This window comes from Struthio camelus, chromosome 2 (assembly GCF_040807025.1).
Source record: "Struthio camelus isolate bStrCam1 chromosome 2, bStrCam1.hap1, whole genome shotgun sequence".
Lineage (NCBI taxonomy): Eukaryota > Metazoa > Chordata > Aves > Struthioniformes > Struthionidae > Struthio > Struthio camelus.
The window spans coordinates 49045079-49059074 of record NC_090943.1 but is presented as its reverse complement, the minus strand read 5'-3'; the positions used below and the strand labels follow the sequence as shown (position 1 = coordinate 49059074).

Genomic DNA, 13996 nt, shown 5'->3' with positions numbered 1-13996 from the left:
TATAACCATATGCTTTCTTGTTAATCTCAGATGAGAACTGTTCTTTCCCATTACTGTCTTCTTCTGAACAGACAGTTGGCTTGCCTCAGGCAGCCTCACTAGGACAAGTTCAGGTTAGCCAGTCTCACTGAGAACTGGAACTACTCCAAAGTGGATTGTATGCTTTTGTACAGAGAAATATCCTAAGCTCTTTCTTGGTTTGCAGGCTTTTCACCTGTAGTTCAGAATGATGTTCAAGTCATATGGCTGCAGCACTGTAAATCTACTTCTGTGTTTAGTGCCAAGGAAATTCTCTCCTGTTCTTTGGAGGATTTTTGTTTGTTTGTTTGCTTCTAGAAGCAAAAGAGGAAGAAATAATCCTAGTCAATTGGGGTTTGGCTTAGGTACATTATGCTGCATGGCAGGATTAGCTCACTGCAAAGGATTTGAGAAATGCATCAAAATAATAATCATATGCTACAAAACTCAACTTTGTTATCCATTTATAAGATATACATTCATACTAAGAAGCAAAGGGATGGTCTTTCCTGTGAGAACTGTCAGCACAGAATCTGGCTAGTCTGTCATGAGGAATGAGTTTGTGTTAGCCATAAATACGCCAGATAAAATGCTGTTGTATGATTGTGTCTAACCAATTCTGAATCTGGATTAGGAGCTATCTCTATGGTAAGGTACAGGTGCACAGAAAACTGAGTCCATATATTTACCTTCAGATATATGATGCTTAGACACACTTTGAGTTACTATTAATGAGCACTGAATAAGTGCGTGCAGACAGATTCAGGCATTAATTAACATCATCTTAGCAGGAAGAAACAGGAAGAACTTACAATCCCACCCTCCTCACCAGGATGGCCAGGAGATCCTCTGTAACCGGTACTTCCCTGGAAGACAGGAACATACAAGATAATTAATACTGCTCTCCAAGTATGCTGACTTCATTTGTATCAGATTACTCTGCACATGCAGACAGAGGACATTTCTTGAAAACTAGATCTGGTTATGCTGGGGAGAGCAGGCTCCACCTATTGCATTTAAACAACCACCACGGACAGTCCTGTATACTTCATGACTGTGAAAAGAATAATTACAATAAAAATCAATAACATTTCTGTACACGATTTCAGGAAATTGCCTGACTGGTTAATAGAACTCACTGGGATATTTGGTCATATTAAATACCCTTCCTGGGGGGCTGGAAAAGGAAGCAATATATAGTAATGACATTCTAAGGTGAAACTATAAAAACATAAGGAGTTGAATACTACTGAGGACATATAAATCATTATACCTTACAAATAGTTTAGGAATATTGCAACTTTATATTTGAAGTGATGCAAACCTCATCCCCTCAGGGAAAAAAAAAACTTGAACAGAGATAAACTAGAACAGTCAGAGCCAAGAGACCTCTAGGAATGGAAACAAAAAAATGTGCCATGAATCTGTGTTACAAAAAGTGCTTTTACAATTGTAGGTTGTACAATCTAGGTATTGTGTCTGCCTGCCTGAAATACAACTATGACAACATTCTGAACATTTTTTTCTGAGCACAATAATCCAGAGATGTCTTAATAAAATACAAAGACGACTGACAAGGGCAATGGAAGAAATCAGTTATTTGGTTTACAAATAAAAGACCTTTAAGTAAGACCTTTAAGGTAAGTTATCTCTTACCTGTGCTAAGAGATAACTAATAAGGGATTTGACTACAACCAGATAACTGTAAAGTATGAAATACAGATGTAATTCATTTAGGGTGTTACTGGAATATAAGTAGAAATAATGGAATGAAAAGAATAACAGAAAAACAAACTATACTAAAAACACATATACTGAAAACCTTAATAATGAGGTCTACTAGCATGTCATAGAAGTGGTGAAATCTGAAGTGCTTCAAAGGCTTACAACAGACAATATAGAGGTTAAAGCAGATAATGTGAATTTTGGAAGTGCTGTGCTGGATGAGAGGATAACCAGGACACGCAGAAGAAGGATGAGGCTGGCATCTTGTGAAGAAGGAATTTTATACTCTCAGCTTAGCAGGTTCAGGTTTCTGATTCACAGTAGCTGATAGGCTCTTGGTTAAGCAGAATTTATTTTTAAAATCCTTTTCATTTTCCTACTGCTGAACCAGTGAAGGAGAGTGCTCAGCGATCATTACCAAAAAATCTGCAAAGTCACTTATTATGCATCTTACTATGCACTATATTGCTGAAAGCTTTTCATTACAAAAAAATTCTGCATTACGAACACGCAGCAAAGAAATGATCATATTGTGTGTTTCTTCTTTGTCTGTCCTAATAATAACGGTTGTGAGCACTTGCATACTCACTCTGAGTTTTTACAAAAAAGAAAACATCTAGAAAAATAAAACAATTCTTAAGCAATGTCTACCTTAGCTCTCCTACCTTGGTTCCAGGGTGTCCCTGGTTGCCGTGATCACCGTTTTCTCCAAGGCATTTACAAACAACATTACAGCATTTCCTTTCTGCAATAATATCCTGGAAAATGACAAACAATATCTCATTTATGAATAATAGATTACAAAACAAAGGCTGCCTTTTTTCCTTTTGTTTATATTACAAAGACTTACAAGGTTTCTCTGCAAGATGCTTTCAATATCTGCAAATCCAACACTCAGAGGTTCGCTGTATCCAAACCCTCTGCCAAACTCTATTTCCCGAAGTTCAGTCAAGTTCTGTGTACTGTCCACACCAACTATTAAAAGTGCATCAAGCCCTTCAACATAAGCATAGATTTAAATTACTGGACGCTTGAACTATATTATTTAACCGACACAATGATTAGAAATGAAAGCAGGTCTCCAAAAGACTCCTAATAGATTTTATGGCTTCATTCCTATGCTGAATGAAATTAAGGCACTGAAAACAACATATGAGAGAAAAATCCAGACCAGTAATTTTACAATTAACTTCTCTTTCCCAGTTATTAGGCTATACTGACACTTTGGCCTCAGAGCTAACCTCAGTGCCAAGACTGTTGTTTTTTTCCTGCAGAAGCCAGAGATGGGTCTAACCTCTAGTGCTGTACTTGCAAGTGAGAGGGCCAGTCCTGAGTTGCCCCAGATGATGCAGGCATTCCAGAGGCTGGGATCATCCCAGGCTCTCTGCACCCTCAGGCTTGTACCTGGTTGGGAGATGATGCCAGAAGCAAATGAGTAAGGGATAAAAATGGGAATCAGAGCTCTGTACTTGGCCTAAGACATTTCCTCAGTTGGGAGTCAGCCTCAGAGGATTTCTGTCTGCCTTTACTTATTGAATTACATATCTGTACAAATGGATTTCAGGGTTCCTCCTATTTCCATTTATCCGACCATTTCTGGCAACAAATAAAGGCACAATTCCACTTTAGCTCACAAGTGAATTGTACTATATTTTTGCAACATACATTTTAAAAACAAAATTTTGAAAAGTGATTAATGTAGTTAAATCTTTGGTCTTTCCAAAGATTATATTATATTTGTCAGTGAAGTAAATTATCTGCCCAAGAAATCGTGTTTGATGCAGAAACCTAAGAGCAGAACAGAAGGAAATAGCCAAATGGTGTTTGAGATGTTAGGAAGTGAGGTCAGTTTTTCCCTTCCTCAGCTGCTTTCTCTTCATGAGGAGATCTCTGCCCCCTTTCCTCTTAGGTGGAAACCTTTTTTCCTTGCTTTCCACTCTTTTCACCACCTGCACTCTAGGTAGTGGGAATTTTGTACCATGTCGTGATCTGACCAAAGGGGCTCTAACAAACAGCCTTTGTTTGATGGAGAAGCATCAGAAAGATTCAAGTCAGAGGAACACAATATAAGGAAGATGCCCTCTACTGAAAGAGTTATTTTCTGCAGTGAAATTCACTTGAAGTCCCATTGCCTCCTGAAGCCCTCTCTCTGCCCTAAGTCCTCTGTCTGCCCTAAGCTTAGGGTCAGTCTCTGTTTTATTTCCACTTTAGGTCAGTGTTGCCAAGGGTTCTGACACAGATCAGAATTACAACTTAAATAACGAACTGCAAGGTTAAATGAAGACAGATGACTTTTTTTAATACACAAAAAATATTAGCTCAAGAGTATAACTAAAGATGAAAACCCCCTTATCAATACCTGGAAGAGACAACACTTACGAGCCATCACGAGCACTGGTTCACATGGAGAAGCAAATGTTCTCCCAGTGACTCCTGAGCAGTGCCATGACTGTGGAGAGTCATGGTATTTGGAAAAGTTGCAGCAGGGGAGCAATGCATTGACCAGTGGGGCAGTAGGAGGTTGGAGTGTCAATATTGTGCAACAATACCTTTGAGGCGAAGGGAGTTGACTGCTTTTCTTAGATTTTCCAGTGAATCATCCAGCCCATCGGAAAATAGTAACAGAACCTGCCAGTAAAGAGAGTAACATTGAATCACTTGTCAAGAGATTAAAAATGAGATCACTATAAAAATTAAAATTTGCATCAAAAACTGGCTACGAGATAGTTCAAATTACAGTACACCACGGTAGTCCTTAGGTATGCATGGCAGGAAAAGTGCTGAGGACCAAGCAGAACAGCGCATAACAATCATATTTTTCCTGACAGCACCCCGTTTAAGGGATTTGTCTTGCTGATCACAGTTCTTAGCATTGCTATTAGTTATATTATACCTGCCATTTTCCTAGTGTGCTAGGCTGAAGGCTAATTCTGCTGTAACTTATCCCCCGAAGAGATTTTTCTTATGTCACAGGAGTTCTTTTAAACGTGAATGCGCAAGAGAATTTAGAGCAAGCAGAATTTCCCTTTCTGGAAAAAATTTCCCTTCTGCAGCCTCCATTTGGACAGGTCATTGGAGTCATACTGGGGAGTCCATCCTCTCAGGGTACAGTCTTCTCTCCCTGTAGAGAAGGAGGTCCCCTTGCTCCTTCCCACACAGACACTGTGCACCACCCAGTTCCAGTCCCTGTCGTCATTTTCCTGTTAAGGCATACAGCTTAGCTCACTCTTAATAAGGATATTAATCTTGACCTTCTGTGTTCGCAGTGGAGAACTGGACCACGAACAGGCAAATACATCACAGATTGATGGAAAAAACATTGTAGGCCTGGGTTTGGTGATTTTCTGGCAATCTCAAGAAGGATGGATTTAACAATGTCTATACCCATTCTTCTGATTGTCAGTTATCCCTGGGCAGAACTTGACTTTGTTATTTGAAATTATTTGATAAATCAGCTACATAAATTAACCTCTGTAAACAAAGTTCTTGGGTTACATTTTCTGTGACTTCTGCTTAGAGCTCTCACTACTCAGGACAGGTAATCAGGATTTGGGATTTCTGAAAGAGAACTGTTTCCACTACGCAAAGTGCAAAGAGATTCCAGGGTAGAAGTAAGAATGTTTCCTGTGTGAATATTTGTGATCATATGTATTAACTTAAATGTTCTAGTTACCATCTCACTGCAGGAATGCACAGGGAATAGGAACTGACATACGCAGTTACAGCAAAATGAATGAAAGTTTATTAGATTCACCAATTCCTGACCTACCTTTTTCCCTGGAATACTCAGTATTAAAGTCAGCAAACTTTAAACTGCACCAGTTTTTCAACACAGAATCACATACATTCACACATTAATCTACCTTCACTTTAGCAGAGGTCACACTAAAGAACTTCTCCCAAAGGGTTTGTAAGATGTTTGCATTAAGGTAGGTGTCTACAGTGGTCTGTGCATCTAAGAACTTCTGGATGATCTCTTCATTATAGTCTTCCAAGTCAGAGTCAAAGATGAATTGGTTGGTCCACACCAGCACTTGGAACTTGAACTTAACGTTGACTGGAGAGCCAACATTACAACTGACACTTGGCAGTGATTTCATCTGGAGTAAAAGCTTGGGGAGAAATGCTTGTAATTTCTGTTTCAGAAGCAGTGTGGATACTGGTCGTATGCGCCCTGAAATATCAATTCCTATAGAAAGATCTATGTTGCAGTCTGTGAAGAAAACAGAGGAAAACAGAAAACATCAACAAATGCTGTTTATTAACTTGTCTTGTGTCAGAACCATGGAACTTAAACAAAATTCGGTATGATGGTTTTAAAATCAGAAGTCAGAATCAGAGAATCAAGTTTTCCATAAATATAAATTGCTGTCAGTCCACTACTTTCAGTGGGGCTATGTCACTTGCAGCTATTAAGGAATGAACTTCATTACTTGACACACGTACATACCCACACCGCAAAACAGCCTAACAGATTAAGTCCTTACCAAAGGCTTAATCTTGCAAATGCTTCTATGGGCTTTGCTACCGGCTGTGAAGGTGCAAAACATATTCCGATTGCAATGGAAAGCTTGTTGGCTGGCTGTGCTTCATCACTTTGTCACAAAATCAGATGATGCACGTAAATATAAAGCAATAGGCCAAAGAAACAAACCTGAGAGAAAGGAGCAAAATGCAACATCTTATATGCCCTGTGAATAACAGCTGCTGTAAGGTATGGGCTACCGCAGTTATGGAACTGCTTGCACAGCTGCTGAAAATAAGAGCACATATTGCAATGTGGTTATTTTTCCCCCCTAGATCATGTTGCCCTGGCCAAGCAACTAAATTACTTGACTAGCTTCTTCTGTACCTCAATTCTTCATGTTTTATGCTGAAGCTTATTCTGTGTCCCTAGCTGCATTATCATCAATCATTGTTGTGTCTTTGCATGCCTCAGACTTGCAATCTCATCCTTCAAACAGTGCACTCTCTAATTTTGTTCCGTCTTCACCCATTTGCTCTGGAACACTTTTTAAAGAGAGTGTTATTTCCCATGTTTGCTAGTTTGGGCTAGTCCTTATTGACCATTTTTCCACGTAAGCTTCATCCCAGTTCTCTGTTTTTCTCTCACTTATTCCTAGCTCCCTTTGTGGGGGAATCCAAGGAGATACAATAAATGAATGGAATGGAGATAGCACACATACAGAGCCTAGAAAAGAAAATAAGAGGAATTGGTTTGGGTTTTCCCATTTGCTTCAGTCACCACAGAATCAGGGAGAAAAGGTTCAGGAAAGGTGAACATGTGTTCAGCTATTTATCACTTCAGATAAGTCCGAGTATGATTTCATCTCGGAGTGTTTGGCCATAATCATGATTCAGTATTTCCACCTGCAGTACAAACTGCCCTCTAGAAAACATGATCTGCTGTTAAGCAGAATGAACATCTTTAAATACAAAACGTCATAGTGAATGAGTTTTCACAGCTAGGAAATCTGACTTGCCTTAAGCTTTAAAGCAGTATTAGAAATCCATGCAGCTTTCGTTCGTTTAGGCAACAACATGAAAAAACTTCCCCTAAATTGTTAAATACATTTCTAAATACGCATATATATATGTGTATACAAATAGAGACACACACACACATATATATATATATATATATATATATATATATATATATATATATCAGTCAGGCCTCTTAGCCAGGCTATAAGGTTGCACATCTGAATTCCAAATTCACAGAACATCTGTGATTGAAAGATCACCATCAGTTTAGGAACTTGTACCATTCTACTTGTATATGGATGTTTCTGATTAAGTATTTCCATGAAGATTAAATTCAGAGGATTCTTCTTCCAGCATGTGCTCATGCCTAGCACACACAAAGCGTGTTTTTGCAATGAGTTTTTTCTGAGATCTCAGTCTTTTCAACCACGTGGTTCAGAGGGAGTGCATAGGGCAGTCACGGACTCACCAGTTTAGTGCTGATAATTGATCACGCACACTGCTTAGCTCTTAACATACTCCCCCTGCCAACATCCAGCGTACCAGCAATGATACCGAATCAGAAATAAAGCATTAACTTTTGTGCTGTCATGTTGTGTAAAAGGACATGCAAGACACCCTCCTGAAGGTATCCTGTACTCCGCAGATAATCTGCATTTGTTTGCGGGAGTAAACATCTGCCTTGTGTAGCTAACCTCTTTTTTTAAATCATCTGTTCTCCCACACAGATCCATGTTATTAAACTGACCCCTCTCACTGCTACCAAAGGTTTTTTTTTTTTTTTCCCTGTCCATCTTCCATAGCTGGAACTCAGTTCTTTTTAATTTTTAAGGTGTGACAGTTTAGAAGAGGGTGACTGGAGGAGGATTTGCTTATTGTTACAGAAAGCCTTCAGCAAGCAGTGTGATCGCCACAGTGTGCCTTCCTGACAGCAGGTTGGTGGTCAGCAAGAGAATGAAACCTGGAAAGCTGGGTAGGACCAGTTTTAGAGCATGTGTCCAATACATGTAAACAATTACATATATAGTGAAAGCACAGGGAACACAACACAGAGGTTTAAAGAACAGTCACAACCCCTATGAGAATGGAAACGTAGGAAGGACAGAGAGAGCACTGCTCCAGCACTGTCTCTTTCTGCTGTCCCCAGTCAATGCCATCCACTTACCCACAGCAGGTCATTCTCACCTTCACTAGAGGAAGAACTCAGCTTTTCAATTTGTCATTCACTACATGTTTCTCTTGCAAGTTTGCAAACATATTACAGTATTAGCTTTTACTACACAACTGGGATGAGTACATTAGAATTTTAAAGAGCAGAGTGTGTGTTTTTCTTGCTCCAACCTTCCCACGTGACAATGTAATTGATACTCCAGCACCAAGTCAGATGGTGCAGATCTAAACTCAGATACAATATCATCTAACATCTGATAAAAGTCACTGCATTAGTCAAAGGCACATCTGATCCCTTATTTTCGTTGGGTTTGGGAGCCTCAGCCTATGGAGCATCCTTGGAACAGCAACCAAACTGCTATTACCACCAGGAAGATGTAGTAAGAGATACCACATTCTGTTTCCTATATAAAGAGTCTTTTGCTAGGCTCTCAGCATTATTGTGGATTTGCTGTTCACACCTTGTTAGCACCTCCCAACTTTCAAAGGTTGGATTTTCTCACACAGTCTCTCTGCAGTGTCTTTCTGTTAGAAATAAGTTTTGTCAACAGCTGCTGCTGACAGTCCCACTGAAGCAATAGGATCAGATTCAGCTGTAGATGACTCAAAGTTAAATTTTTGAAGGTCTTTTTTAAAATGCTGCTAAAGTGGCCATTTTCTCTTTTGTGATTAGGATATCTAGGGCACATCTGCTCTGGTTACTTTTAGACACTGAGGAGCTATGACACAAATGCTAGATGTGAAGTACTGTCTCACCTCAGAAGCCATTTACTATAGCAAAGTGTGTAATGGTTCTTCATTCAGTTAAGGTGTAAGCCAAGACAGTTGCAAGCTCAGTAACCCGAGCAGAGCTCTTTGGTAAAACAGTTGCATTGCTTCCAAGCTAGCTCAGCTACCTTTACCAGGGACTGTATGTAGCCATACAGATGCATATCCTTATGTACCCAACAAAAAGTTTATGTTGCTTACCCTGGCTAGGAGGATCTCCAGATTCACAGACCTCATCAACAATATTCCTCTTGATAGCTTTCAATGCATCAAAGTTCTCCACTGTGTACACTCTCCTTTCATCACCTGCTATTTGAAGCAGCTCAAAAGAATTTATAATCCCTATGCCAACTGCAGAGATATGTATCCCATCGCTCCTCAAAGCTAGTGCTGCATCCTCCACCTTGTCAGCAGAGTACCCGTCTGTAATCACAACAAGGTTCTGTGAGACTCCTTGGTTATTGCGGCCTCCATTGGCAGGCTCAAAAAGGCTCCGGACAAACCTCAGCCCTTTGCCAGTGAATGTAGAGGACTGCAACTGCTCAATGCTGTCGATCTGTTCCTTTATGATGGTGTCAGTATAGAAGTCATTAAGAGAAAATTCTTTTTGGGGGTCTTGGCTGTACTGGACTACCCCAACATGTACTTTGTCCTTTGAAATAACAAAACTGTCCACAATTTCCTTCATGAACGTCTTCATGATAGAAAAGTTACTTTTTGATATACTTTCTGACCCATCCATCAAGAATACCAGATCTGCTACTTGATTGCTGCAAACTTAGGGAAAAAGCAGGAAAAAAAAAAAGAAATTAGTGAAGGATGTAGCCTTGGCAGAGTTTAGCCTTTTCCTTGTTCTCTTTCATGAAAAGCTTTAGTCACATGAGCTAGCTATTCACAGACAGGCCATTCAAGGCTAACCCATCATTTATGTTACTTTTGTGCAATATCAACCTGCAAAAGAAATCAGTTCTTCATGCACCATCTAAAAGGCTAGGAGAGACACAACAAGACAGAGCTTTTGACTGAAGTCAAACTCTCAGCTGAGGAAGGTCAGACTTTACCTACCAATGAAGTCACATTAACTACCCCACTCACCACTCTCTAACCTCTTGCTACCTGAAGGACCACTATGAGCAAGCATCACTTGAACTGCTTGACTACTATGAAGGAAGATAGTGTGTTAGCACCCTTGAAGCTGAAGGAATTCTCACCCATCATTTTCATTGCAGAAGCAGAGCTACTCAACATTTGAACTGGCAGCCTCTATTCAAGTTGTCAGAGTGATAGTTCATTGGATCTAAAAATTGTTTCTTTGCTAGAGAGAACCTGATACTATATGTTGTGCAGCAAAAAAAATAAAATAAAATAAAGGGATGTAAGAGCAGCCATCTTTTAGAGCAAATACACTAAGGAAGGGAAATTTTTCTACAGGTGTTGTAGGTGATTTGATAAATGGCAGTTCCAAATACAACAGGTCCTTCTCCAAGCCCAAAGTGTACTTGATAAGAGACATGCTGGGACGCGTGGCGGGGGAGAGGGGGGAATCACTCACTTTATACGCTCTTCTCACTGAGGGCCACATTTTCAGTAAGTGAAGGCCCTTTGGATTTTCAGCAGACAATGTTTTTGCACATATTGGTTACAGCTTTGGATGCTCTTACTGCAGTTTCACATATGCAGTCCTAAGTGATATCGTGATATATTTCTCTCAACACAGGTGAACCTCTGTATCTTGAAAATTTAGCTCTCAGAGCTTAATTTTTACACAGTACAAATTGTCCACCCAACAATCAGACAAAACTCTAGAAATTATAAGAAGCTCTCAGAGCAATCACAACAAAGAGTACAGAAAAGAGTTTTCATTAAGAACATACAAAACTTTCAAATAGACAGTTCTGGTGCAGCCTAACTAGAGGAAAGTTTTTATTTCCTACAGAGCCATGGTAGTACAAGGTGCCTGCCTTTACCCTGGAAGCACAAGAATTTACGTCTCTTATATTTCGTTCAAAAAGAGTGAAGCAAAAGTTTTGACTTTATAGCATCCCCTTGCTGAGATATAACAGAGTATCATCTGAATGACATATCCTATCTATTCTAACATTTCAGGAAACGCACCAGCATCACTGCACAGAATCCTGTTTATCTGGGTGACTGAGGGAGAGATCTCAGAAAAGGGAAGTGAGTGGAAAGGAGTGAGAAAATCTTTGTCTTTGAAGATTACATCCAGCAACGTCAATCCCTTTTCTGTCTATAGATCAAAAAACAGTTGATTATATCCCATAACATTTTTCTATCTGGGGACGAACGTCATCTCCTCTCCAATGAACCTTTAACAATAAGCTTATGATACTGACTTTATAAACTGCATGTCTTCTGGACAGAAAAGGAGAGAAATAAGAAGGATGGAAGAGGGCACAGAGATACAGAACCCTCCCTCTTGAAGAGGAGCTCTGTATAGCAGGGGACCCAGGTCCCCACTGAAGTGGAAAGGGCTGCATTCATAGGGAACTATCTCTACTATGTATGGAGGAAAAATAGTTAAGACCACTTAGATGACATCTGCTTCCATTTACTGGCATAAGCAACCTCTTGGAAATAACTGATGGCAACACATCACTAGAAGTCATCTTTTAGGATTAAATCTTGACACATTCTGCATTTCAAATAGGGAACTGTCTCTAAACTTTTCCACCCATCCTCCCATTGTCTCCACAGAATATTTTAAATACTGTTCTTGTTTTGGACATTCTGCATCAGCTGCAGAGAAAGACATATTAGTTCTGTTCAAAAGTCTCCTTTACCTGGCTGAGATTTCTCACACACTATCTGCATAAGATTTTCATGTATGTTTTCCAGTGAATCATAGCTTTGTGCAAAGAATAATCGTTCTTGATCTCCAGTAACCTCTTGAAGCTCTGCTCTGCTTGCTGTGTTCACTCCAACAGCAACTAAATCGATTCCATCATCCTTCAAAGCTCTTGCAGCTGCAGGAAGGTTGACTCTATCCGATGGTACAGTTGGTTCATCAGTAATAAGAATGAGGATCCTGGAGACAGCAAGAGAAGATGCACGTCCACCATAGCTCATACCAAATCTTTGCCTGGCAAAGCTCAAAGCCCTTGCTGTGAAGGGCTGGCCTGGCAGAGGCTTCAAGTTGAATATTGCTTCTCTGATCTGAGACTTGGAGAAGTATGAATTCAGTGAGAAATGCACCTCCTGCTTGGAGCTATACACCAAAACACCAAACTGAACTTTGTCCACTCCAACCATTGAGTCATTAACTATTGCTTCCATGAGATGCTGCACGTTCTGGAACTGCAGGTCTGTAATGCCAGATGATCCATGCACTACAAACATGATATCGGCAACTTCTGCCCTTTTGCACACTGTTATGAGTGGAAATAGAGGGAACAAAGAAACAAGGTTATAATTCTCTCTCTCCTTCTCCCATTCCTGTGTAGGGATTTTTGCTCCCATGTTCCAGCTGAAACTAGAAAGCGCAGAGACACTGAAGAAACCTAAAAAGAAATCCTTAGGTGTTTTTCCTAGAGGAAAAAAAGGAAAATATTTACCTATCTGTTCATGAGGAAAAGAATGAGATTACAGCCTGCAAAAAAAAAAAAAAGAAAAAAAAAAAACAGGCCCATGTTCTGATACCATATTTCACCCCACTGTAACTGTGCATTATCACAGAAAGGGAGAGAGAGAGATGCTAGATTCCATCATTAATACGGAAAGCAAAACCTTGCCTTGTAAAGACTTAACAGGAAAAATGACAAAAGGGATCTAAAGAGAACAGACAAAGTGGGTCACCACCATTACTTACAACTTTCTACATTGCAAATTTCAAAGAGAATCTGCTTTTCCAGGAAGTTAAGGTCATTCTCAAAGAATACTTTGTCTTGAGTGCCAGTGATCTCCACAAGCTGGGAATTGTTTGCCTGGAGCATGTCAATGGCATAGATGGCGATACCTTTGTCCCGTATGGCCCTGGCTGGGGTTTTCACTGGATCTTGGGATTCCCCATCAGTGATCACTATTAGGTACTGTTTTAATTCAGGACGCCCTCCCCTAGACTGGTCAAAGTAAGAGGCAGCAAAGGTCAGCGCTTTCCCAGTAAGTGTTCCTGATTTAATTTGCTGCACTTCCTGAATGGCTCTCTGCAGATCAGTCACGGTGTTATATCTGTCAAGCTGGAACTCTTCTCTCATTTCAGAGCTGAATTGCAGCAAGCCGATTCGAACATTATCAAGCCCAACGTCCACTTTGGTCACAAATGACTGCATGAAATCCTTCACCTTCTGAAACTCAGCTGGACGAATACTCTCTGAGCTGTCCACCAGGAAAACAATGTCAGCTCTCATATTCTTGCAGACTAAGAAATAAAGGAGAAAAGAATATGCTAATACCACAAATCCCTTCTCACCTGCATTTTTAACATCTTAGTTGCATCAACATCCAAAAAAACAGCGAACGACAGAACAGGCAGACAGATTTGTCCTCCTCAGCAGGTCTGCCCAAAAGAATTAAATCCTGAGAGCAAACAGCAAATTTAGTAGTTAACATATAAATGAAGGCTGGAGACTATTGGAGATAATGTCTTTGTTCATCGTACATGACTCCCTGTTGAACCAGTGAGTGTGTTTCAAGAGAGCGAATTCTGCCACTTGATACACGGCCAGCTTCCTCCAAGACAGTATGTGGTGCAGCAAGGGATGCACATGATCACTGGGTAAGAATACACTGCACATGTCAGAAAAACATTCCATGACTTGAATACTGAAAATCAGAATCTATCTCCCTGTGAAGGGCAATGTCTTGCAATGCT

General features: G+C 40.0%; 1 protein-coding gene across 1 annotated transcript in view; it reads right to left on the bottom strand.

The window, feature by feature from the left end:
* Positions 1 to 13996, bottom strand: part of LOC104152564 (collagen alpha-6(VI) chain-like) — a 58184-nt gene that overhangs the window by 34208 nt on the left and 9980 nt on the right. Inside the window, 8 exon segments of the mRNA XM_068933392.1 lie at positions 831 to 884; positions 2409 to 2501; positions 2594 to 2739; positions 4293 to 4371; positions 5607 to 5956; positions 9370 to 9945; positions 11970 to 12554; positions 12995 to 13543. Of these exon segments, the coding sequence (XP_068789493.1) occupies positions 831 to 884; positions 2409 to 2501; positions 2594 to 2739; positions 4293 to 4371; positions 5607 to 5956; positions 9370 to 9945; positions 11970 to 12554; positions 12995 to 13543 (2432 nt within the window).